General features: G+C 40.3%; 1 protein-coding gene and 1 pseudogene across 2 annotated transcripts; both read left to right on the top strand.

The window, feature by feature from the left end:
* Positions 1 to 4,405: 4,405 nt before the first annotated feature.
* Positions 4,406 to 5,332, top strand: LOC306639101 (olfactory receptor 4B1-like; the record flags this gene model as incomplete). Its single annotated transcript, XM_079102530.1, has 1 exon — positions 4,406 to 5,332. One exon carries the CDS (start codon positions 4,406 to 4,408, stop codon positions 5,330 to 5,332), a length of 927 nt encoding a protein of 308 aa, XP_078958656.1.
* LOC306639103 (olfactory receptor 4B13-like) lies at positions 4,446 to 24,699 on the top strand (annotated as a pseudogene). Its single transcript, XR_013766803.1, has 2 exons — positions 4,446 to 4,543; positions 22,574 to 24,699. The product of XR_013766803.1 is annotated as an olfactory receptor 4B13-like (transcript).
* Positions 24,700 to 26,396: the final 1,697 nt, after the last annotated feature.

The raw sequence follows: 26,396 nt of genomic DNA, 5'->3' as shown, positions 1-26,396 counted from the left end.
AATTTGGTTCTTTTCTCTCACAGCCTTTAAAATTCTGTCTTTATTTTGTATGTTAGGTATTTTCATTATAATGTGCCTTGGTGTGGGTCTGTTGTAATTTTGTGTATTTGGAGTCCTGTAAGCCTCTTGAACTTGATTTTCCATTTCATTCTTCAGATTTGGGAAATTTTCTGATATTATTTCATTGAATAGGTTGTTCATTCCTTTGGCTTGTTTCTCTAGGCCTTCCTCAATCCCAATAATTCTTAAATTTGGCCTTTTCATGATATCCCATAGTTCTTGTAGATTCTGTTCATGATTTCTTACCATCTTCTCTGTTTGTTCAGCTTTGTTTTCAAGGTTAAATATTTTGTCTTCAATGTCTGAGGTTCTGTCTTCCAGGTGTTCTATCCTATTGGATATGCTTTCTATGGAGTTCTTAATTTGGTTTATTGTTTCCTTCATGTCAAGGATTTCTGTTTGGTTTTTTTTTCAATATCTTTAACTCTTTATTGAAATGATCTTTTGCTTCCTGTATTTGCCCTTTTAACTGTCGATTGGTGCGATCAATCAATGCTTGCATTTGCTCTTTCATCTCATCATTCAATGCTTGCATTTGCTCTTTCATCTCCTCGTTTGCTTCTCTGATCATTTTAATTATGTACATTCTGAACTCCTTTTCTGTCATTTCTTCTGCCATGCTGTCATTGTGTTTTATTGATGTAACATCTAGATTTGTTTGCAGCATTTTCTTTCCTTGTTTTCTCATGTTGTTCAGATATCAGTGGACCGCTGAGATATTGCAGATTTCCTCTGTTGATTTACAATGACCCTGAAGATTTCTATATATATCCCCTCTTAGCCTTCAGTAGGCTGAAGTCTTGGAGGAGGTTGATAATGCGGTGCTCCACAAGGAAGCTGCCTCTCTAGGAGTGGTGGCCTTCAGGTGGGGTATATTCCCTGCTAGTGGGCAGAGGTGCCTCCACTTGTTGACCAATGGTCATCCAAAGGGGACCTAGGCTGTGGGCTGAGGCAAGGCCTGTTTGGGCCTGAGTCTCTGGTTTTACCGTCCTTGTGGGAAACCTCACCCAGCAGGGAAGACTCACCCGGTGGGGAGGTCTCGCTGGTCAGTTTCCTCCTAGAGGTTCCCCTCAATTTACATCTACTGCCTGGGCTGGGCTGCCTTCCTCTGCAAAATTTCCAGGGGCCCGGCCCTACCTCCTGGGCCTGGGAGCCTCACCCTTCGCAGATGAATCTCCTTAGGCTGCCCCTCCTCAGAGAATTTGCCCATAGGTCTGGAACCTTCGCTCCGCCCTAAGCCTGTCTCTGTGCGGCTCTTCCACCCAGAAGCCTCCTAGATCCTGTGACCCTGTTCTGCACCTAATCGCCTGGCTGCGTGGCCCCTCCTCTGAGCAGCCACCTGTGGCCCCGAACAATCGCTCTGAGTCCCAGAGACCCGCCACAGGCCTCTTCCTCCAGACAGCTGCCCAGTATGCCGGTGCGGTCACTAGGAGTCCAAGAAACTCACTTCGTGCCTCCTCCTCCCACCAACCACCCGTAGCCCGGGGCAATCAATCACTCCGAGTCGAAGTGACCCTGCCCGTTCCTCCTCCTTCTCCAGATAACCCCCCGGGTGTTCAGGAGCAGTCCCTCTGAGTGGCTCTGAATCCACGTGACCCGCTGCACGGGTCCTCTGGGCCACCGCCCGGAGCTCTGGTGTGGTCCCTCAAGACCAAGCGTCCCACCACGCTTCTCCTCCAGGCAGCCCCCCTGTGTTCAGGAGCTGTCACTTTAAGACCAAACAACTCACCACTCGCCTTCTCCTCTGAGCAGCCGCCTGGAGCGCTAATGCAGTCACTGCGAGTCCAAAGGACCCGCCGCGCTCCTTCTCCTCCTTCTCCTACTCCTCCGGGCAGGCCCCGGGGTTCAGAAGTGGTCAGGGTCCAAACAGCTCGCCACGCAGCCCCTTCTCTGGCAACCGCCTGTAGTTCCCGTATAGTTGCCCGAATCCAAGCGGCTGCTCCTCTTCCTCCTCGTCCTCAGGGCAGGCCCCGGGGTTCAGAAGCCTCGTTCTGAGTCCAAGCAGCTCGCCGCGCGGCTTCTCCTCTGGCAACCGCCTGCAGCTCTGGCGCAGTCTCTCCGAATCCAAGTGGCCACGCTCCTCTCCTCCTCCTCAGGGCAGGCCCTGGTGTCCTGAGTCCACACAGTTCTCCCCGCCTCTCCTCCCCCGGGCAGCCGCCGGAGCCCCAGTGGCTGCTCCGAGTCCCAGCGCTGTGCCGACCGGCCTCCTCTATGGCGCTCCAGCGGGGGGAGGGGCGCCTCGCCGGCAATTCTACTTCACAAAGTTTCCTGCGTTCCGGGACCCCGTCCCATCCGGGATGCCCCCCCAGGGGGTGAGAGTCACCCGGCTACTTTGAGTTGGTCCCAAGCGTCTCAATATCTCCTCTCTTGAATCCTGAGTTCTGGAGCAACACGTAATGCAGCCACCCTCTAGGCCGCCATCTTGAAAACCCTATTTATGACTTTTTCATACTCTATCGGGAGGCATAGATGCATTTCCTGTTTATTTATGAGATTTTTAAATATTGGGGTCATTGAGCCTTTTCATATACATTTCTTTTCTCATTGTAAAATTTGAGTAATGATTGTTTAATTTTTTTGTTTTTTTTTTTTCAAAATTTTCACTTTGTGTAGTCCAATTCTAATATCCATGCCAGCATTCTGAAGGCTTTACTACCTCCAAACTATGATCATATTCACCGTTTCTGCTTTTTGTTATTTAGTAATATTAATTTTTTTTTAACTCCTAAATGTTAAATGAATGAGAAGTTCTCCCTGTTACCTAAGTGCACGATGGACTGAATTATGGATTACAAAGTCAAGGACCAAGGATTCTCTCTGAATCTCTGGAATGCTGTGGTCTCCTTATGAATTCTCTGGCTCCAGAACACTTGTTTCTCGGCTCCCTAGGTCTAAGGACTTTACTGAGCTCTAGACCTCAGCGTGTCTTTGCCCGAGGACTGTGACACACACTGCCCGTCCTGACTTTTGTTGTCTGTATTGATTCTGTTCCTTGCTGTCTGGGGGCATTTTCAGATCTTCTCATTGTATTTTGTAAACTTCACTATGGAATCAGATAAAAGGAGGAAACAATAGGAATAATTTTTATATTAGGGAATGAAAGTATTTATACTTTTTCTTCCTTATTTCACATGGATCTTATGTGTTCAAAAAATTTCAACTGGGGCACCTTCATGTAGAGGATGTTGTTTTGAGTAAGGTATTGTTGGCCTGAAGTATTTTTGGCGATCTATGTTACTGTTTTGTAATCTGGCGGGTGTTCAGATACGAAGGAGGTTCTCAGTTTTTGTTCTAGAGAGTAGCTTAGAAAGAAATCCCCACTCTTGCTATCAGATTCTTTACTGCTGACTACCAATTTGGAACCATTATACATACCTGGCCAGTTATAAATTGCCGTTTGAGGACAAGAACTTTATTATCAGCATCTCTTAGAAGTTTGGTGAAAGTAATAGTGGGCAGAAAGAAGATGTCACAGCGGGCCTTTTGGAAAGGAGATTATAAGTGAGAAAATTCCCTGCTATTGTTATCTGTGTCCTTTGGAAATCATGAACTACAAATTTAATCCTCAAAGTCATATTTTGAGGGTGTTTGGAGGTGAGACTTTTGGATGTGATTGAGGCCTAAGGGCTTTTCCTTCATGAATGGCTTAATCCATTTATGTGTTAATGGGTTAATGGATTATTGAGGGTTAGGAACTGCTGTAAATGAGAGTCCCTGGTGTGCTTGCTCTGCTCACCATGTGATGCCTTCCACTATGCCATGACCCATAGGAGAGGCCAGAAGCCTGGCCATACTTTTGGATTTCCCAGTCTACAGAATTTGTGGGTAATTAGCCTCAATTCTCCATGAATTTCCCAGTCTGTGGTATTCAGGGATAACTACAGAAAATGGCTAAGTTATTCCTTGAGGCATAGAGAAGGGAAATAAGGAATACAGAAGCAGATCTAAGTAAAGGAATTCTTCAAGAGGAAGAGATATCAAAATGCAATGCAGATAATACAAATATAGGCTACTTATTTGAGTGGCTCTAAAATTTGGAATATCTTGTGGTGATTGAGAAAGATTTCTGGACTGAAAGTCAGAAAGACTGGGTTTGAGTCTCAGAATTCACAACTTTCTTTGTGATCTTGGGTAACTAACCATGTCTCTGAACTTTCCTTTTTATACAAAAAAATTAAATATATTAAAACAATATAAAATTTTAGGTTGTTAATATGTGCCTATTGGATCAGCAAATGTTTGCATATTAGCTATTTTAGCTCTCCAAAGTGGTTTAAATGAGGTGGATTTATCTTACAATTATTGTTTTCTTTATTGTAGGTCTCCTGTTAACTGAATTGAATTTATGGCCAGTACAAATAATGTGACTGAGTTAATTATCACTGGCCTCTTCCAGGATCCAGAGGTGCAGAGAGCATGCTTCATGCTGTTTCTCCCTGTGTACCTGGCCACTGTGGTGGGCAATGGCCTCATCGTTGTGACAGTCAGTGTCAGTAAGAGTCTGCGCTCCCCCATGTACTTCTTCCTTGGCTACCTGTCCCTGGTGGAGATCTGTTACTCTTCTACTGTGGTCCCTAAATTCATCACTGACTTACTTGCCAAGGTTAAAACCATCTCCCTAAAGGGCTGTTTGACCCAGATCTTCTTCTTCCACTTCTTTGGGGTCACTGAGATCCTCCTGCTTGTGGTGATGGCCTATGACCGCTACGTGGCCATCTGCAAGCCTCTTCACTACATGAACATCATGAGTCGTCAACTGTGTCACATGCTGGTCGCTGGTTCCTGGTTGGGGGGCTTCATTCACTCCATAATTCAAGTTTTTATTACCATCCAACTGCCCTTCTGTGGTCCCAATGTGATTGACCACTATTTTTGTGACCTTCAGCCCTTATTCAAGCTGGCCTGCACTGACACCTTTGTGGAGGGGGTGACTGTATTGGCCAATAGTGGATTAATAGCCCTGTGTTCTTTCCTCATCTTGGTGTCATCTTATATTGTCATCCTGTCCAGCCTGAGGAACCGCTCTGCAGAGGGGAGGCGCAAAGCCCTCTCCACCTGTGCCTCTCACATCACGGTGGTCATCTTGTTTTTTGGACCTGCCATCTTCCTTTATATGCGGCCCTCATCCACCTTCACCGTGGACAAGCTGGTGGCTGTGTTCTACACGGTCATCACCCCCATGCTGAACCCCATCATCTACACACTCAGAAATGCAGAGGTGAAAATCGCCATGAGGAAGCTGTGGGGCAGAAGGAACTTGGGGATGGAGTGAATAGAAAACTGAAGGATGGGAATAGGGTTAAAAAAGCACTTTGTTGTTGAAATGGATTTTGCCTTTTGTCAGACATTTAATAATGGTTGGAACCAATGTAAAGACCTCATAGGGCTGTGGCCATGAATTTTCTTAACCCAAAGACTCCCTGGAATCCAGGACAGAGGTCAGATATTCTCATTGAATCTTATGAAATTTTATTTGCTCCATGGTTTCCCATGATATCTTGATTTTGGGTAATATGAAGGCTCAAATCAAGTGCAACTACAAAGAATACATTTAAAAACCACATTTTAAATTTCACTGACACCTAGTTATCATACACAATTTGGGGCTACAATGTGAGATTTCAACATATGTATACATGGTGTAATGATATGATCAGGATAATTGGCATGTCCATCACCTAGTACACTAAGCACCTCTTTGCATTGGGAAAATTCAACATCTTTTCTACTAAGTAATTTAAAATACTAAATTAATTGTTGTTACTCATAGTTATCTTACTGTGTTTTTAAGCATTATGAGTTCTCCCTCTTGTCCAATAGCACCTCTGTGGAAATGCTTTACAGGTTAAAGTTACTTCTTCCCTGTTTATATAATTTCCTGTGTGACAGTTACTTATACTTCATTAGAAAACTGAAACAACCAGAGGAAGTATCCTGGTTTATTTGAGCATAAGGTTACCACTTTTTATTTTCTAATGCGGAAGAATATGAATTTTAAAACTACACTTCTGAGGGTTTCTATTTGTCTGGTTGGCTCTTGGAATCTGGTTCCATAGACCATCTGATCAAGGTCACCAGAAAAGTCCTCAGAGCAATCAGTCCAGGATCTCGTTGGCACAAAAGATAGTCATTAGTCTTCTCATGGTGTCCAACATTGGTAAACGAATATAATATCAAAGTGACGTAGATTATACCTATCACTAGGAAAATATGAAGTCAAACATTTTCACAAAAAGAACATCATTTTTAGTCTCATCCAGATGGAAAAATATAGAATGTCATAAAATGCTTATTGCCCTAACTTGGGGAATGACAGGTAGGAGGGAAGAATGTCCATGCAGGTTAATAACTCACACCTCTGTCCCTTATTGTAAGTGACCATGCCAATACCATTCTTTTTGTGCCCATTTCTTGGTGAAGGGAGGTGAGACAGTCTGGGTCTATGTTGTTATTTCTCTTCTCAGCATCTCCATGTCACTCCACTGTCCCTTACCATTATGTACAATTAAGAGAACATCATAAAACTGATCCCTCTTGGCTTTGGAGTTAAGAATGTGCACTGAATTTTCACTGGATGCATGCACCTTTCCTTGAGGGTCAGTTGCAGTAATGTAGGCAGGAGCTCTAGCAGAGAGATGGAGCATCCCTGGGGCACTGGAGGTCTTAGGGGTTCTCCCTTCCTTCTGCCAGTGCAGGTGGGACTTGTAGGTGAAGAGTGGTTTTAAAGGCAGCAGGAAACCTTAATTTCCCTTGTCCACATTAATCCTTTTCCATGGATGGCCATCATTAATCCCTGAGGATATGTCTGGAATGACTTGACTTCCCTTTTCCATGGGGAAAAACCAATGCATCTTTAAGACCTAGGTTAAAGTCACCAGCTTTCTAAGGCCTGTGTGACCTCCCTTGTCCTTGGGTGGAATTATGTCTTCCTTCTATGGTCATTTTACATATATGACATCCTGGCCCTATCACATTGATTGCAAAGATATTGTGTGTGTCTCTCTCATTAGACTGTAAGCTTTCGCAGGCATGCCTATCTACTGTCCTTTTTTTACAGTTCTAAATATTGTTCCTGGAGTTGGTGCTTCATAAGTGCTTGTTGAGTGTGCAACCTTTGAGGCCTATTTGTGATCCTTGTTAATTAATCCTCATAGATTCTTCTTGAACACTTTCAAGATGAGCAGCATATCCCTTCATGTTATTTTTTAAAAAAATGATTTTTTAACACAATTAATTTGTGTGTACTAATGGAATTCACTGTGAAATTTCTGTGTGTACATACAAAATGCACTGATCCTATCAATCCATCCATGCTCCTTTCTGTTTTCCCTGCACTCCCCAACATGCTTTCCAGCCCCTAGGGATCACTGTTCTACTTTTGGGGTGAGTTTTTCATTTTCATTATATACTTGGTTTCCACGTTTGAAAAGAATATGTGATATCTGTCTTTCTTTGCCTGGCTTATAGTGCTTTAACACGTGGCCTCCAGTTTCATTTATTTATTTATTTTTTTGTTGCACATGACAGAATTTCCTTCTTCTTTAAGACTGACTGATACTTTATTGTTATCATTTGGATAAGATAAATTATCCAAAAGTTCACGTGAGACAACACAGGAAGGTTCACAGGTGAACTGGTTGAATTACGAGAGCTGTATCCTATTAAGTGGATTAGTCAATTTAAAATAATTCGTTCTCTTTCACAAAATTCGTAGAAGGCAGTTATCTACTCTTCATATGCAATATTGTGTTCTTTTCTTATTAGTGATTTTCATCCTTTTAGGTATAGGTTGGACTTCCCAGAAAAACAAAGCAAATTAATGGGTACAGTTACAAAGTACAGAGGTAGAAAGTGCAGCACTGAGGGAGATGTTTCAGATCTCTGCTGTCCAGTGAGGGAGTGGCTATTGGGCGCTTGCAATGTGAGACTGAGAAATTACTTTTAAATTTCACTTAACCTAATAAGTTTACATAGCCACATGTGGTTATTGAACATCATATGGTACAACATGGTCCTGGAATTTTGTTTATAGTGCAAAAGGAAAGAACTGATCACTTTCATTTTAGGAGATTCTCTGTGTCACATAGCACTGTTGCTTTCTTCCTATTTGATAAAAATTAGTCACGTGGCCATCCTTCATGACAAGGCAGACTGGAAAGTGTAATCTTTGATTCTGTGTGGAATTGTGTTCAGCTAAATGTCAGGTTTCTTCTCTGTTCCTAAGGAGAAAGGAGAGAGTGGATGTAAGGTTTGCATGTAGTCTCAGGCACTTTACACAGTTAGCCATGTGAAGAACACTTGGTGCTGTCAGTATCTAATAACAGTTTAGTTAGTCAATCTCCCATTTCAGGGCTTTAGGATCAATTTACTGACGTATTCAACATGACCAATGAAATGTGTACTATGTGCCAGGCTGTGCTCTAAGTGCTAGGGACACAATGGCACACAAGACAAAGTCCCTGCATGGAGCTTACATCCTAGGGGAAAATTCTGTGTTCTGGTACACGCACTGTAGCCTGGGCCATGTGGCAACTGAACGTTTGAAATGTGTTCTGTCACTGAAGGTATGAATTTTTCCTTTACTGAATTTTAATTAACCTAAATTTAAATCTAAATACCCACATATGGTTAGTCCACAGATTTCAAGTATTGACCTCTGCTTCAGGCTTGTAGCCTTCGCTCAGGGTTGGAACAAGACTGCTGTCCTAGTGTCCTGATAGTTCTGTGGCTGACTGCCTCTAACTTCAGGCTCACCATACCAGGTGCCAGGGAGGCTGGAGAGAAGGAACACCAGCGGCAGACATAGGCTGTGTCCAGTCAGCCCTCCTGCTTGCTGTCTCTACCCTTGATTCAGGAATGGACTTGGGGTCTGTGCGAATTACTGCCTCATGATCCACCACTTTCTGGAATTAGAAAGTGGCATTAGATGTACATAAAGATTCCCTCCTTGAAACAATAGCTTCCCTTATTTTTCATGAAACATTTATCTCTTGGTTGCTTTCCTGCTGGCCACTCCTAGGTTTCCTTTGATGATTCCTTCTCATTTCTCTACCTTCTAAGCCTGAGTGAACCCAGAGCTTGGTTCTCAAGTCACTGCTCCATCTCTCAGTCTCCAAGGACATTCCACGGAGTATTGTGGTTTTCAATAACATTCCTGTATTTATGACTCTCAAACTTGTGGGCTCTGGCTGGGACCTCTTCCCTGAACTTTGATTCAGGGAACCTAAGTTATCTCCAGTTGATAACTTAGCCAGAAATTTCAAAATGCAAGTCCATTGAACTGATGCTGAACCAAACTTCTGGTCTTTCCTGCTCTCCACTTTCATGAAAGTTATTCCCATATCAGGAAGCAGTAGCTCTGGTCTGATTGGCTGATCTAAAATGTTGGCAGTAACCTTAATTTTCCATTTTTGTGTTTTAGTCAAAACATTGGCAAATCTAGTTAGTTCTACCTTGAATATTTTCCAAATTAGACCACTTTCTAGAAGCTTCATTGCTGTCACCCATGTCCTAGTTATAATCATCTCTAGACTGGAGTATTGGAATGCCTCCTACCTGGTTTCCTTATGTTTCCTACTTCCTTTAATTCCTGTCAGGACAGCAACCAGAGATTCTCAAACCAGATGGCTTTTCCTTACTACTGCTCTATAAAATAATATCCCCCAGCATTTCCTGTCAACCTTAATTTGTTCTATTTTCCTTCAGAGGACTTATTGCTGAGTTGTCTTAAAGTTTTATCTATGTTTTGCTTATCTCATTTCTATCTCCATTATGTCCTATAGGAAATGAAAAGGTGATAACTTCCATAATTGTAGGGACTTTGTTTTCTCACTGCCAAATATTCAGTACCTAGGACAGTGCTCTGTACTTTGCAAGACTAAATAATATTTTTGAATGAGTGACATCTCTTTCAGAGGAAGTTTCAAAATATTCTGTAACAGAAGATTGAGGTTAGATTCCTATCTCACCCTGTGCAAAAATCAACTCAGAATAGACCAAAGACCTTAAAATAAGACCTAAAATTTAAAATGACTAGAAGAAAAGTGAAGGGAAACACCTTAAGATATAGGTATGGGCAACAAGTTCCTGAGCAGGACCCCAATGGCTCAGGAAATAATAATAAGAATTGAGAAATGGGATTACATCAAATAAAGAAAATTGTACACAACAAAGGAAAAATCAACAGAGTGAGAGAGCCTACAGAATGGGAGAGTTTTTGCTAGCTATTCATCTGATAAAGGATCAATACTGAAATATATAAAAAAACTAAAAAAAAAAATAAAACCACCCCTCAAATAATCAAATTAATAATGGAAAAAAGAGAAGAACATACACTTTTTATAAAGAAGAAGTATAAATGGCTAATATGTATATTAAAAAATGCTCAACATCTTTAGTCAAATAGGAAATCCAAATCAAAAGTACACTGAGATTCCGGTTAGAATAGCTGTTATCAAGAATATTAAACAGGGGCTGGGTTTGTAGCTCAAGGGAAGAGCACTTGCCTAGCATGTGTGAGGTACTAGGTTTGATTCCCAGCACCACTTATAAATAAAAATAAAGGCCCATCAACAACTAAAAAAATACTGAAAAAGAACATTAAGCAACAAATTCTTGCAAGTATGTTGGGAAAAAGGAATCCTTACACATTGTTGGTGTGAATGTAAATTAGTGCAGTTGCTATAGAACAGTATGGAAAGTCCTCAAAAAAATTAAAAGTTGATCTACTGTACAATCTATACAGACAATTCCTGGGTACATATCTAAAGGCATCATAGTCAACATTTGACAGACAAACCTGTATTCCCACATTTGTCATGGCATAATGCATGATGGCCACATTATAGAATCAACCTAGATGCTCACAAGTAGATGGATGAATAAAGAAAATGTGACACACACACACACACACACACACACACACGAGTATTATTCAGCTATAAAAGTATGATGCCATTTGTAGGAAAATGGATGGAACTGCACATCCTCATGTTAAGTGAAATGAGCCTGACTCAGAAAGATAAGCATCATATGTTTTCTCTCAAATGTGGAATTTAGAAAAAGAAATTTAAAGAGCGATGACCAAAAGGAGAAGAGGAATTATTTTAAAATGTTTTATTGATGCATTATACTTAGTTATAACAGTGGGATTCATTATGCCATATTTATGCATGCAGATGATTTGATCAATTTCTTTCCCCAGTACCTTCGTTTCCCTTCCCATCTTCCTCTCCTGATCTTTTTGCTTTACTACGCTGTTCTCCTAGAAGGGGAACTATTCAGGAAGAGGAGGAGAATTGGGAGGAGTGGTGAGTGGGGAATAGGGAGGATGGGCATGATCAAAGTATGTTATATGTGTGTATGAAATTGTCACAATGAGTCCCATTGTTTTGTACAATTAATATGTCCTAATAATTATAATAATAAAATATTCCATGATTATGACCTCTATCATCTATAGAGGGATGAAGACACAGATAGACTGAGTAATTTTTTATGTGAATACAATGCATAAATATATGAATGTTAGGACAGGAATGTCAGATGAGGAAGGTGATCTAGGGAAAATGCAGTCATTTTATATATAAGTAGAAATGGGGAGTAAGAAGTGGGGAGGTGAAATTTCATGGCTACAGGTAGATAGTTAATCAACTACTGAACAAGAACCAGTGCCCAGGGGCCTTCTTTCTCATTATTATCAGTATTATTATTATTATATTTATTTTCAGTAGGCAAGTCTGGGTCAATAGCCCATTTCTGTCCTAATTTCAAACTTTTTTCTTTTAATTCTTTGTTATTGGGCTGTAGTTGTGGCTCATCGGTAGAGCACTTGCCTAGCATGTGTGAGGCACTGGGTTTGATTCTCAGCACTGCATATAAATAAATAAATAAATAAATAAATAAATAGTACATCAATGACTAATATATATATGTATATATATATCCAAAAAACAATCCAAGGATCCTAATGGGATATCAGAACAAAAAAAAAAAAAAAAATTGGGGAATTAATTCTTTGTTATTGAGTGCAAAAATTTTGTGGTAATTTCACTAAGTAATTGAGACAGTTGAACCTTTCCTCAAATCATAGGTAATTTAGAAAGTTTCACTGTAGAGAAAAGAAATTCAGCAGGGGATTTGGTCCCTTGATTATAGCATGTGACTTAATTTATTATAAATAATTCAAAGCTCTCACCATTTAATCACAACCTCTGGAGTTTATGTGGGTGGGTAGGATTTCTACTTCAAAAGAGGATCTTATGATCTCTGGGTTTGTTATTTCTATGGCTTTTGTTTGTTAAAAATCATAAATCCAAATATTAACCCTGATATAGATCTTCTGATTAGTTCTTTCTTTGTGATTATCTTAGACATCGTTTCTTTCTTTTCCAAAATCTCTCAGGACCACTGGTGTCCTGTCCTTGGGGATGAATCCTATCCTGCGATTGCAGTAGCAGCCACCACCCGGAACCGTTAGAAGACAGCCTAGTATTGTTTAGAGAGCACTGATTTCTGAGTTGGAAAATGACTGGAGTGTGGTTTTGGGAAGACAACCTCTCTTAGCCTCTGTCACCTCATCTATGAAGAGAAGGGAATATCTCTGCATATTCTCTTCGGTACCACTCTCAGAGTGGTTTACCTGAGAGTTTGTTCATTTCTCAGTGAGAAATCTGCAGGGTGGTAATATCAGCCCAGAGAACTTATTTGCTGAAGTGTCAGAATTTTCAGGAAGGGATCCAATGCTCCTTCCCATCCAAGTTTTCCCAAATCAGAACAGGTCCTTAAGTAATGGTTTATTCCAGCAGAGTGGCTAACTTCATGCTGAACGGGAGACACTTGAGTATATTTGAAATCCACTGGTCTAATTCCTGGTTCCGAGGCAGAACAAAGCCACACCAGCTCTATTGACCTGCAGGTAGGTAACCTGACTAGAAATGAGGTGCAAGACTTCTAAACAGCTGTAGGATGTTTGGTAACTAAAATTTTCTCTTAGATCCACAGGCGTTCATTTGTGAAATGAGGGGGTCAGGTGTGATGATCTTGGGTGGGTGGGAGGCAATGAATTAAGCTGATAATTTCAATTTCAGTAAAATGTGCATAGCATAATATTGGGTAATTTTGAAAGCCCTTTACAATGTTAGATTCTGAGAGGCATTATTTAGCAATTACAAGGGAGAGCTGTGGTTGGGGTAGAGGTTCCACTACTTTATTTGGGTCAGTCATAAGGGTGCATCAAGACCGTCGTATCTTTTTCTAGGCATTGTCTGCATCCTGTTATGCTCTGGTCTGAGGCACAGCAGGTCACCTGACATATCTTCTACTCACTCATGTGTTGTTTGTGTCTTTTATGTATGCTGATCACCTTTCCACTCCCTGGTTTCTGAGTGAGGCAACGTTGTTGGGAGAAAGGAAACATTTCTCACCAGCTAATTTGGAGACATGCTAGGAACAGATAAATAGGCATGAGGGGAAGCAGACATAGGAATTAATACAGAAAAGATGTGATGGAAAAGGAAAAAATAGATTTCAAAGAGGAAGGCTATCAGGTATTCCTCCTCTTGGGGATGAAGCCTAGAAAACCTGGACTGCTTATGATTTTCCTCTTATCTCTAAGTGACGTCTCAGATTTTTTTAAGGTACATTTACCTTAATTGTGCTAATGGGTCAAAAACAGATTGAGTTTAAATTCACATAAGATGTGTTTATGTACGTGACTAAATGTACCTTTGGCTTCTAACAATAGGTCATATTTAATTTGAACTTTTCACTGCTGTGTTAGTATGTATCCTAGTCTTGTAAATGACATTACTATATCATTATATTAATATATATTAACCTTTAAAAAGCATGGAATTTTGGCTTGGACTGCCTAGTTTCAAATTCTGGCTCCACTGCTATGTAACTATAGGAAATTTAAGTCTCTTCTCAGTTTCTGTTTTCTCATAAGGAAAAAATAGGAGGGATAAAAATTATATGCATCTTATAGGTTTGTTAAGTAACCTGAGTGAATTAATGCATACAGAGCATGTATAAATATGTATTACACAGTAAGTACCATAGAAATGCTAGTTATCACTACCAGTCAAAAGTCAAAATAAAAATAAAGATTTAAGAAAAATATTAAACATTTTGAATAATAGAATACTATGTTTATTAGTAGAAAATACACAGAAACTATAATCACACAATCATCTATTAATTGCTTAAAAAGAAACATGATAAAGTACCATATGAACACAAAGAGGGAACTTTACATGGTGAGGTTCTTTATGCATTCTAGAAAAATGGAAGAGAGGGTATCTTGGGTTAGGAAAGAGCAGCATCGTGTTCTTCTGGTAGGCTATGGTCCATTCAATAAGGAGCTTGAACTCCCTGCTAAGCATATTAGGATGTCTGCTGTGGGCAACAAGGAAGTGTTGTTAGGTGTTATACAGAGAAGTGACGTGATCAGATTAGTAGTTAAGGAAAATGATTGAAGTATTTTTCCCGGTTTTCTTGGAGAAGATTCCTATGTGTGGGAGAGGTGAAGGCGAGCCTCACTAAGCAAACTGGAGTAGAACTGGGCCTGGAAGACTGGTAGGATTTGAGGGGACAAGGGGAGGGCATTTCTGGTGAAGGGAGACTCTGTGGAGGGAATGGGCAGAGCGGTCTTGTGGAACAGGGAGGGAGCCCTGACTGGGACAGAAGGAAGTTGAAGTTTAGTGGGGGAAAGGGTGAATATTTGAGATGACTCAGAATATGAAAGTCATTCAAAGTGAGTAATTCAGGGTCTCTCTGGGTATTCTTAAGCTGTAGAGTGATTTGGAGAAAGAACAGTGTGGGAAACGATTTTCTAGTGGAGTGTGTAGGATGGATAGAGAGGGCACGTCTGGAGACCAAGGCTTTGATACTTTAGGCATAGCTGACTGTGAGAAGGAGATGGCAGCTGCAATGGGGGGACAAGGCACTCAGGGGTGGTGGTGTAGTGTTTGAATTAATGGGGTTGGATAGTGGAAATGAATGGAAGGTAGAAAACAAAACCGACATAGACGCTACAAGCCTGGGAAGCTGGCATGTGACAGAAACATCAAAGTATCTTCTACGTCACACTTGCCTGTTGGTCTTTGTGATTTCACCACTTACTCCCATCAACTGTAACCCTCGCTTCTGTCTGGATCCTTTCCCTGGGCTTGTGAGTTAGGGTGTGTTGATAGGTGATTTCTGAGGATCTCATGATTTTTAATCATCCACTGACTTGATTTTCCAAATTGATAAGCTATTCCTAGTGACTTGGGGTGCCTGGTAGCTCATGACTGCCCTTAGTGGTTGGGGTGCACAATAATGAATTTAACAATACTGCTTACATTGGCCATGGGTTTCAATGTAATTTTTTTCTGCTGAATTGATCTTTTCACAAACCATTAGCTCTTAGTTAGGAAGTTTCTTTCTGCTTCCATGAATGTCTGACTTCCTTTTCTTCTACTAGATGCCATTCCTCTTCTTTCACCCTGTAGCACATATTCTGTCTAAAAAATAAAACAGCTCTGACTCCTTTATGTGTACACAGAAAACCCTATTATAGTTTTGATGTATATTCAGGTTGTTTAAATTTTTTCTCTGCTTTAAGCCAATTAAGAGAAACATCATTGTGGTGCTTTGAGAAATTTAACACTTCTCTTCCCTGTATGAATGTTGAGTTAATTTGGAAATAAGTCATTTGGGAAGAAACATTGCCTTTGTTAGGGATAAATATGATTATTGAGATGGTGGATTACATCTGTTACAAATGACCTTTATGAAACTCATCCCAGAATGAGTCATGGCAGCATTGGATCTACCCAACAGAGGATACCCCACAGAAAGAGATTTCCCTGAGGTAGAGTAGAGAGTGTGTTCTCTGCTGCATTTCATTTAAGAGAATGAGGAAAGTGGAGAGTGGAAGGACCCACTTGTGTGTGCCTAATGTCTCTTTCCAAACTGACTCTACCTCCCCTGTGGCACGGTGGGACTGGGAATGTTATGTTTCTGAAACTCCCTTCACATGGAAGGAGACTGCAGGAGAGGGAACAAATGATCTTCCCTTACACTTTACCAAGTGATATGGTGGCAAATGTGTTAGTGGATTAATTCAATGACATGAATAAACTGAGTGGTAACTGTAGGCAGATAGGATGTTTCTGGAGGAAGTAAGTCATGGTGTGGGGGTGTGGCTTTGAGGTTTATAATTTGTCTCTGGTGAGTGGAGCCCTCTCTTCTCGTCCTGGTGGCCATGTTCAGAGATGCCTTCCTCTGCTGTGTCCTTCCCCTGTGATGTTCTTCCTCACCCTGAAGCCAGAGCTATGGAGTTAACCAACCATGGACCAAATCTCTGAAACTGTGAGCCAAAACAAGATTTTCCCCCTCTAAGTTGTTCTTTTCAGGTATGTTGGTCACAGCAATACAAAAGCTGATCAATTTTTAAAAATGGAAATTGGTATCAAGAGTGGGGTCATTGCTGTCACTAACCTGACCAAGGGGATCCGAAAACTTTGTTGCTAGTTTGAGGGGTGAATTTTGAAAAGTTTAAAGATACAAGCTGGGAAAGTTTTAGGGATGCTGTAAGCAGAGATTAATGGGTAATTCTGGTGGGAGCTCAAAAGCCCAGAATGCTGATAGGACTGTGAACAATAAAGATTGGGTTCATGAGATTTTGGAGAAGGAGGACTCTACTGGAAATTGGACTAGAAGCCATTTGTGTTACAATCTGGCAAAGAAGTTGTCTATATTTTTCCATGTCCTAAGATCTTCCATGAGGCTGAATTGAAAGGTAACAAACTAATATATGGAGGAAATTTTAAGGAAACACAACATTCAGGTAGTGGTATTGGTATTGGTGGTGGTTTTTAGTCAAGGTTACTGTGATAATCTGAAGAAGAAGGCAGAGCAGAAATATTTGGAAAACTTGCAGTTTGGCTGGAACAGTGCAAGTAAAACTTGGACTGAGGAAGTTTTAACAACTTCAATATAACCACTAAATAGATACTAAGTACTTTGTACAGAGACAATAAGATTGGTGACTTGAGGGTATCTCAGGAATTGGGAAGACAACGTCCATCTCAGGTTTAAGGGTATAAAAGTGATAATTCCTTCAAGAAAAGACCACGGGCACAATGCTTGCACATGGGGGCTAGGAAGTTGTCTCACTGTGTTCAGTCACCCAGGCACTTAGAGGCTGTGCAATCAGGGTCCTAGGAGGATTGGCTACTATTCGAGATGATGGCAGACCTTGGCATCAACCATGTGGTCCTGGTTCTGCAGGAATGCAGGATACTGGAGTTAGAGGTTCCTGGAGGCTTCCACTGATATTTCAAAGGAAGACCTGGGAGGCCAGGCAAAGTGTAGCAGAATTGAAATCCCTTCAGGCAGCTCCTGAGAGTGTGATGTATGAAGATGTGAGAAAGAAGTCAAAGCTTTCATGGAAAACCCTGAGATCAAAAGGTACCGGTAGCATGGAACATCTGCCAAGGAAAGCTGCAGGAATCAAACAGAAATGAGCCCAACAAAAGACCATGTTGGACTGCAACCATCAAGATCATAGGGAAGAACTACACAAGCACTTTGGAGAGATCACCGCAATGCCATGTGCCCCAGATGCTGAACATGGAGCTATAGGACTCAGCTAAATTTTGGTCTTGCTTTGGTCCCATCTCTTCTTTCTATGCCCCAATTTCTCCCTCGTGGAATGGAAATGTTTACTCTGTGCCATTATGTGTTGGATATGTGTGACTTGCTTTGATCTTTACAGGGGAAAATATTCATGAGTTTGTCCTGCGTTTTTGAGGAGACTTTGGACTTTTGGGTAATACTGGAACTGTTAAAAGTATATATTTTGCTTTGTGGGATGGGCATGAGATTTTTAGGGCCAGGGTGGAATGTTGTTTAGATATGAGGTGTCTCCACAAAGCTCATATTTGAGAAAATGCCAAGAATGTTCCGAGGTAAATGATTAGATGAGATTCCCACTGATTAGGGATCAACTGGGTAGTAATTGTAGGCAGGCGTGGCTGGAGGAAGTAGGTCATGGAGGGAATGATTTTGGGCTTTATATTTTGTCCCTGGTGAGTGGATCCCTCACTCTTCTTCTTGGTTGCCATTTCCTGAGCTGCTTCCTCTTCTGCACCTTTCTATCCTGATGCTTTGCCTCATTCCAGGTCTAGAACTATGGAACTGACCAACCATGGACCAAAACTCTGGAACTGTGCGCCAAAATAAACTTTTCTTTCTCTAAGTTGTCCTTGTCAGGTATGTTGGGCATAGCAATGAAAAAGTTGACTGAAATAGTTTAACAATGGGCTCTCCTTAAGAAATAGCTCTTTTTTGAAGTGTTTGCTGATTTTCAATTGTGAATATTCCCACCTCAGCTGATTTCAGGCTATAAAGGTAACACTTCTGAATGTGGGGGTTGGGAAAAAGATTCACCCAAAGTCGGTCTGAGGTGTCCCAACACACCTATGCCTCCAATACTTGTATACGTAACCATTGCCTCCCTGGAATACATTATTGGAGGTAGAAGGAGTGTTTATATTTCAAACACACTATCAGATTGCTGCTCAGAGTGCTTTTACTGATCTCTACTTTTGCCACAGATTATGAGGCTCCCCTAACCCATGTTATCTTACCCTCACTTACTTTCCAAGGACCATCTTTTACTTATAACCAAACATTTGGTTTTACTTATAACCAAACATTTGTTATGTTTTGTGGGCATTTATTTGATTATTCATGAAGCTGAATATCCTTTCATGTGTATATTGATCTTTTACTCTTTGTTTCCTGTTTATAATCTGTGCTCATTTTCCACTGGAATGCTTGAACACTTCTTATAGATATGAAAGATTTTTAAGCTAGTGGGCTCTTAAGTCTTATCATACATAGTTTAGCATTTTTCTGATTTTATTATTTGGATAATAATTTTGTTTATGCTTTTTGGTATTAGTTTTTTTGTGTGTAGTCAAATACTATCTACTATCATTTATGTTAGACTTCTAACATAAGATTTTTTTTAACCTCCATATTATGATCACCAATTCTGCTTTGTGTTCTTTAAAGATTTCAATTTTTATTTCTGATTCTTTAATTAAAAATTAATTTTGATGGGTGTGAAAATCTGGTAATCAAACTTAATTTTCCCCAAAGGGTTTAACAGTTGTTCCAGTACAATCTTTTGAATAGTATATTTTATATCTTCTTTTGCATGATTAATTCTCTATTATAATTGTCAAAAAAATTTTACATAATCATCTACTTCGTAGTATCAAACTTAACTTATAGTCAGTATAAAAGTGAATACGTGAAGGGAAAACTCATCTCATTAATCATTTTTAGTATGTTTTTAGTGGTTTTAGAATATTCTTCTTGCAGATGAACTTTAGAATAATTTTGTCATATCACATAAAAAAACACACTTGATTTTTCTTGACAATGAAATGACAATGAAATAATTCATGTATTTTTAGATTAAGTAAAATTAATTAGGAAAAATTAAAACAAATCATTGAGTTTTATTATTGAAAAACATGATTTTTTTTAAGGTGGATATAAATATGCTTTTCCATTAATTCATTTGTTGTTTTGTGTCCTTCAGTATAAGTTTATGATTTTGTCTTTATGTGCATTTCACATTTTAAGGTTTTGTATTTTAAAAAATTTCTTACCTATTGTAGATGTAATATTTTTCAGTTGTGCTTTCTAACTAGTAATTTAATTAGAACTTTCTTGTTGCTAGTGGCTTAAAATTGTTTCTATGTATTTTGATTTTGATTAACATGTATTAATTGTCCATTTTAATGGAGTTCAGTGTGATATTTAAACATATACATACGTTGTGCACTAATCAAATCCAGTTGTCCCCTACTCCATTTCCAATCTTCAAGTAATCACTATTCTACATTCAAGTAGGATTTTTTTTTAAGCTTCCACATATGAGAAAACCTTTCTTTCTGTGTTTGATATAACTAAGTTTTGTTTCACCCCTAGGTTTCCATCTTAGGAATTTTGCTTTTGAGACACAGAAACCCATTCAAACTAGCTTAGACCAAAAATTATTTACTTGAGTAATACAGGGACTTTTCCTTGCACCCAAGTACACTACAGAGTGAAGTAAGGATGAAAAAATCAAGGGTCAAGGGTGCTCTGCATCTCTGAGATGCCATGGTCTCATCTCTGCTACCTCTCTGGCTGCAGAATAGTCATTTCTCAGCTCCTTGAATTTCAAGGACTTTACTGAATCCTAATCCTCAGCTTGTGTCCTCGCCAGGGGGCTGTGACACACACTGATTTGTTTCCATCTGTCACATCCTGATCTTGTTTTCCTTGTTGATTCTGTTGCTGTTTGGGGTGCATGCTCAGTTCTAATATGTCTTTCTTCTTTTTAAAAGGATGCATGGTATTCTATTGTGTGTATATGCCATGCTTTAGCCATTCATCCGAGGAAGGACATTTGGGTTACCACAACATCTTGGCTATTGTCAATAATGCTGCAATGAACATGGAAATGCAGATATGTCTTTGACACATTTGAGTATATACATCTCTAGTAATAAGAGAAATGCAAATCAAAACCACCCTAAGATTCCATCTCACCCCAATTAGAATGGTGATTATCAAGAATACAAGCAACAACAGGTGTTGGCGAGGATGTGGGGAAAAAGGTACACTCATACATTGCTGGTGGGGCTGCAAATTAGTGCAGCCACTCTGGAAAGCAGTGTGGAGATTTCTTAGAAAACTTGGAATGGAACCACCATTTGACCCAGCTATCCCACTCCTTGGCCTATACCCAAAGGACTTAAAATCAGCATACTACAGGGATACAGCCATATCAATGTTCATAGCTGCTCAATTCACCATAGCCAGATTGTGGAACCAACCTAGATGTCCTTCAATTGATGAATGGATAAAGAAACTGTGGTATATATATACAATGGAATATTACTCAGCCATAAAGAACGATAAAATTATGGCATTTGCAGGCAAATGGATGAAATTGGAGAATATCATGCTAAGTGAGATAAGCCAATCTCAAAAAAACAAAGGTCGAATGATATCGCTAATAAGTGGATGAGGACACATAATGGGGGGAGGGAAGGGTTAGTGTTAGGGTTAGAGTTAGGGTTAGGGAGGGGGGCAAGAATGGAGGAAGGAAGGACTGTATAGAGGGAAAAGAGGGGTGGGAGGGGTGGGGGTAAGGGAAACAATAACAGAATGAATCAAACAACATTACCCTATGTAAATTTATGATTACACAAATGGTATGCCTTTACGCCATGTACAAACAGAGAAACAACATGTATCCCATTTGTTTACAATAAAAAAAAGAATGTATTTTTAATATCTTTGGTATATTTTAAAAATAAGAGGTTGGTAAAGTGACAGATATGTTAATTAGCTTGATTGAATCATTTTACAGTGCACACATAGATCATAACATTTTTGTCAATTAAAAACAAACTGGTAAAAAAATAGTATGTTTCTGAAATCTTCCAGTACAAAAATCAGATAAAAATTAAAATATAGGGATAAGTCTTAGAGCAGGGAATCAAATTTTTCATGTTTTTCCTATTTGTTATCGATAAAATATGATTAAAACTTCAACTAGGACACCTTTATGTAGAGAATATTGTTTTGAGTTACATGATGTTGTTATCCTGAGGATGTATTATGGTCTCTATTTCTTCTGTGCAATCTGGTGTCTGTTTAGATATGTAACAACTTCATAGTATTTGCACCAGGGAGGAAACTTAGATGTCTTCATTCCTGTTATTGGACGCTTTGCTAGGGACTACCAACCTTGAACCACGACAGCAACTGGCCGCTATAGCAAGCTCTCAGAGGACATGCTGTTCGAGCGTAGGATTCAGTAGTTTATGTGGTGGCAAGTGTGAAAAGTAAAGTGAAATGATGGAGAAAAACTACTGAGTTTAGTTCTCCCCAGAGTGTGTGAGCATTTGTCAGAAGCTGTGAGATTGGGGAAGAACGTCGACCTGTGTGAGCTGAAGACTGGAGTGATGGAGGAAAGAAGACAGCACAGAGGATTTTGGGAAAGGAGGGTTGTCAGTGGAAGTAAGTCCCTGAGGGACAGGTGAAAGAAATAAGGAATACAGGAGCAATGGTGTGTGTAAAGGGGATTTCCCAGGAGAATGCTATCAAAATGCAATGCAGATAATATAAATACAGGTTATTCACTTGTATTCACAAAATTCTAAATTGTCTTGTGGTGAGTTAAAACCTTCAAATGAAAGTCAGAAATGTTGGTTCTAAGTCCCAGAATTCACCATTTTCTGTGTGATCATGATTTTCTGAGCCTTCATTTTCTAATAATAAAAGTAAATTCATTAAAACGATTTAGTGTTAGATTGCTAAAAATTAATGTTGAATGATTACGTATCGGCTAAATGAATGATTGAGTAGCATGCCTAGCATGAACTGGTTTACACTCTTTAGGTGTTACCAGTGAGGTGAGTTTATGTAGTAATCACAGTTTGCTTTTTTGCAGGCCTCTCACGATCTGGCATCCAGCACACCTGAACTGAATCCATGGCCAGAGCAAATAACGTGACTGAGTTAATAATCACAGGCCTCTTCCAGGGTCCAGAGGTGCAGAGAGCATGCTTTGTGCTGTTTCTCCCCGTGTACCTGGCCACTTGGTGGGTAACCGCCTCATCGTTCTGACAGTAAATATCAGTAAGAGTCTGTGCTCCCCCATGTACTTCTTCCTTGGCTACCTGTCCCTGGTGGAGATCTGTTACTCCTCTACTGTGGTCCCTAAATTCATCACCGACTTACTTGCCAAGGTTAAAACCATCTCCCTGAAGGGCTGTCTGGCCCAGATCTCTTTACACTTCTTTGGGGTTACCGAGAGCCTCCTGCTTGCAGTGATGGCCTATGACCGCTACGTGGCCATCTGTAAACGCCTTCACTGCACAGCAATCATGAGCCGGCCTGTGTGCCACCGTCTGGTGGTTGTTTCCTGGCTGGGGGGCTTTTTTCACTCCATATTTCAGATTTTCATCACCATCCCATTGCCCTTCTGTGGTCCCAATGTGATCGACCACTATTTCTGTGATCTTCATCCTTTATTTAAGATTACCTGTATGGACACATTTGTGGTAGGTGTTATTATGTTCGTCAACAGTGGACTATTCTCTGTATTCTCCTTCCTCTTCTTGGTGTCCTCCTACATCGTCATCCTGTCCAGCCTGAGGAACCGCTCTGCAGAGGGGAGGCGCAAAGCCCTCTCCACCTGTGCCTCTCACATAACGGTGCTCATCTTGTTTTTTGGACCCGCCATCTTCCTGTACTTGCGACCCGCCTCTACCTACACCGAGGACAAGTTGGTGGCTGTGTTCTACACGGTCATCACCCCCATGCTGAACCCCATCATCTACACACTCAGAAATGCAGAGGTGAAAAATGCCATCAGGAAGTTGTGGGGCAGAAAAGTGAACTCAAGGATGGGATAAAAATGAAGACACGAAACGAAGAATACTGTGAACAGGGAAACTAAGTGTGATCTGATTTCAGCCAACTGTGAAGGAGCAGAACAAAAGCTCACCTCTTCTTCATGTTTTTTGTATTTTTAATGAGTTACTCTAACTCCATAGGATCATTTCAAACTCTGTCGTAACTATGTCATATGTGGACATCTGGTAGTATGCTGACATTGGGACGCTTTCCACATCTTCTCCCGTAGTCAGCAGTGCAAAGCGTTTAGAACTTGGGTATGGATCACATGAAATGGAATTTCACCCATTCACCTATCAGCAGTGTGATCTTGGCTATATTCACTTCACCTCTGAGGTTAGCACACAGATTGGGGAAGGTTCATGGCGCTTGGAGACAAAAGTCCATGTTTTGGCCAGTTTTCCTCACCAGTGTGATCTTGGGGGAGTCCCAGGAAGACTTTGGTACTTCACTGGGTGACTTCCTCCTCTGAGCCTGCTTCTCATGCCTGAAATTCCATGGTAGGAGCAAGAGTGGTATTGTTAGAATGAAAATGTTTCTGGGTAGGTAAAAGTCAAGAAAAGTACTATTAACCATTATCACTTGCATCAGAACAGTTTAAAAAGACTCTTCTAGACGTGGTTGTCTGGGCTCTGAGGGAAGGCCAGTGATGTAGCTGGGACTGCTTATGGTTCAACCTGATGAAGAGTGCCTTCAGACAAACCAATCTCACTGCCTGTTCTTGTGTGGACTGTGACTTAAGAAGGGCTTTTGTATTTTTAATGGCTGAGAAAAATAATTAGAAGAAAAAGATTTTTTGACACATTAAAGTTATGTGAAATTCAAATTTTAATGTCCATCGTAAAGTTACCGGATGACAGTCATGCCCATATTTTACATGCTATCTGTGCCTGTTTCCATGCCACATGGGCAGAATCAAGCAGCGGTAACAGAGACTGCATGTTCTGCAATGTCCCAAATATTTGTTCTCTAACTTTATAGGAAAAAGTTTACCCAGTCTTGGTTTAAGCACAGAATCATGTCTTGACTGCTAAAGGAGTAATTTGCAGATCAATGGTTCGAGGGTGTTTTCCTAATTCTGTAACTAGCACACTCGATTGGTGCCTCCTCAGCTCCCTATATTGTCATCCTGGTTGTAAGATGCAGAATGGCAGCTGTTTCAAATGTCATATCTTCATATGAAGAGTGGGAGAGGCCCATTCCTTATTTTGAGAAATAATTCTAAGGATTCTTCAGCACAGTGCCTTTATTTTTATTGGGCAGAACTAGGTCACAAGTTCACCCCCACCTGCAAAGGAGACTGGGAGAGTGAGCATTGGCAAAAGATAGTGGGATTATGGGGTGGGCTTAGATGAGGCAGGGTTTCTGCCCTGACTGAGCACATGGCTATTAGAACATCAGTATGTCTTGAAGGAGGGAGTGTTTTCCATAAGAGGTTTGGTGAGGTGGTTTCTTGGAGATTGGTGCACCTGAGCATAGAAAGTTAGTTCAAGATTTGACTGTCCCAGATTGACTGAATAAAGTCCAAATCTACTACATAATGACTGTGCCACCTGAGACAAGCAACTGAAATTCACTGTGATTCTGTAACCTTGTCCTGGATGCCCTTAATGTCACAGATTTCCTAAGAGCAGACCCAGTTCTCATCTCCCTCTGATGGATGGAAGGCAGATCTGGGATGTGAATGCCTAGGAATTGCGAATGAGGGCCAAACTACCTTTGGAGTCCTTGCGGACAGAGAATGGGTCCTGTTTACACTTGTATTCCTGCATCTAAGGTTTCGGGTCAATTCACTGCAAATTCATTCCTCATATAGCAATTTGCTAATGTAGGTGAATTTCCACCAGTAATGTCCTGGACTTTTGATATATCAAAGCATGTTTCCACTAACCCTTGATAAAACTTGTAGTCCTTATGTTTTGTTGAAGTCTATAATGAGCAATGCATTTCGGGAGCAGATTTTGTGTATTTTGAAATTTTTGTGCATTTTTTAATTTCTTGGATACAGTGAATGTAAAAAGGGTTATATATGTGGTGTTATTTCTTTTCCAATGAGTTTTATTATCAGTCAACTCTTGCTGCTCTTTCTCTTCATTCTTGAATTTATTTTCTCAAGCAAGGAATGTATAGTATAGTTCCAATTATAGAAGAGTAATCCCACCTGGGCATGTTTTTCCAAGATTTAACCAAAATTACCTGGTCATATTGAGTTATTAGTCTCACTTCTTCACCCCCTTTGGTGTCTGTGCCCTTTTCCATGTAACTTTGCAGTTGGCATGATGAGTGGCAGATGATAGACACTCAATTGCTGCTGAACGAATCATGTCAAGATTGTGTCAACATTATTTGTCTTCATCATTTGGGACTTAGTCAGATGTGAGGCTTGTCTTCATCATTTTGGGCTTAAGTCAGATGTGAGGTCCTTGGAGTGAGGGAGCTTTCTTGCTGGGATATCATTAAGATATAGGCATAGAAGTGGTAGTAACATATTATCTTCCAATCAAACAATACCAACTTTCCAAATGGTGTGAATATGCAAGGAAGTCATTCTTGTATTTGCTAATATTGTATTTGGTAAACCTTATATTTGGACAATACCTTGTTATTATTATTTCAAAGCCATTTCACATCTATTACTTCTCATAGACATCCTGTGAAGTCAATGAATATGAAATGTGAATTCCTAATGTATATGATAGTTTTGGAGTCCAAACATTGTTTAGATTAGGTTTTAGCTCCAAGGATCAGGATCTGAAACAAGGTAGAAGTAAAAAAGTAAACATGTCAGGGTAGAAGCATTCTCTTTATCTTGTTTCTCCATCCTTAATACCTTCCTTTCCAGTGTTTACCTCATG

Source organism: Sciurus vulgaris (assembly GCF_902686455.1).
Source record: "Sciurus vulgaris genome assembly, chromosome: 11".
NCBI classification, from domain to species: domain Eukaryota; kingdom Metazoa; phylum Chordata; class Mammalia; order Rodentia; family Sciuridae; genus Sciurus; species Sciurus vulgaris.
This window is presented reverse-complemented; position numbering and strand designations above follow the sequence as displayed.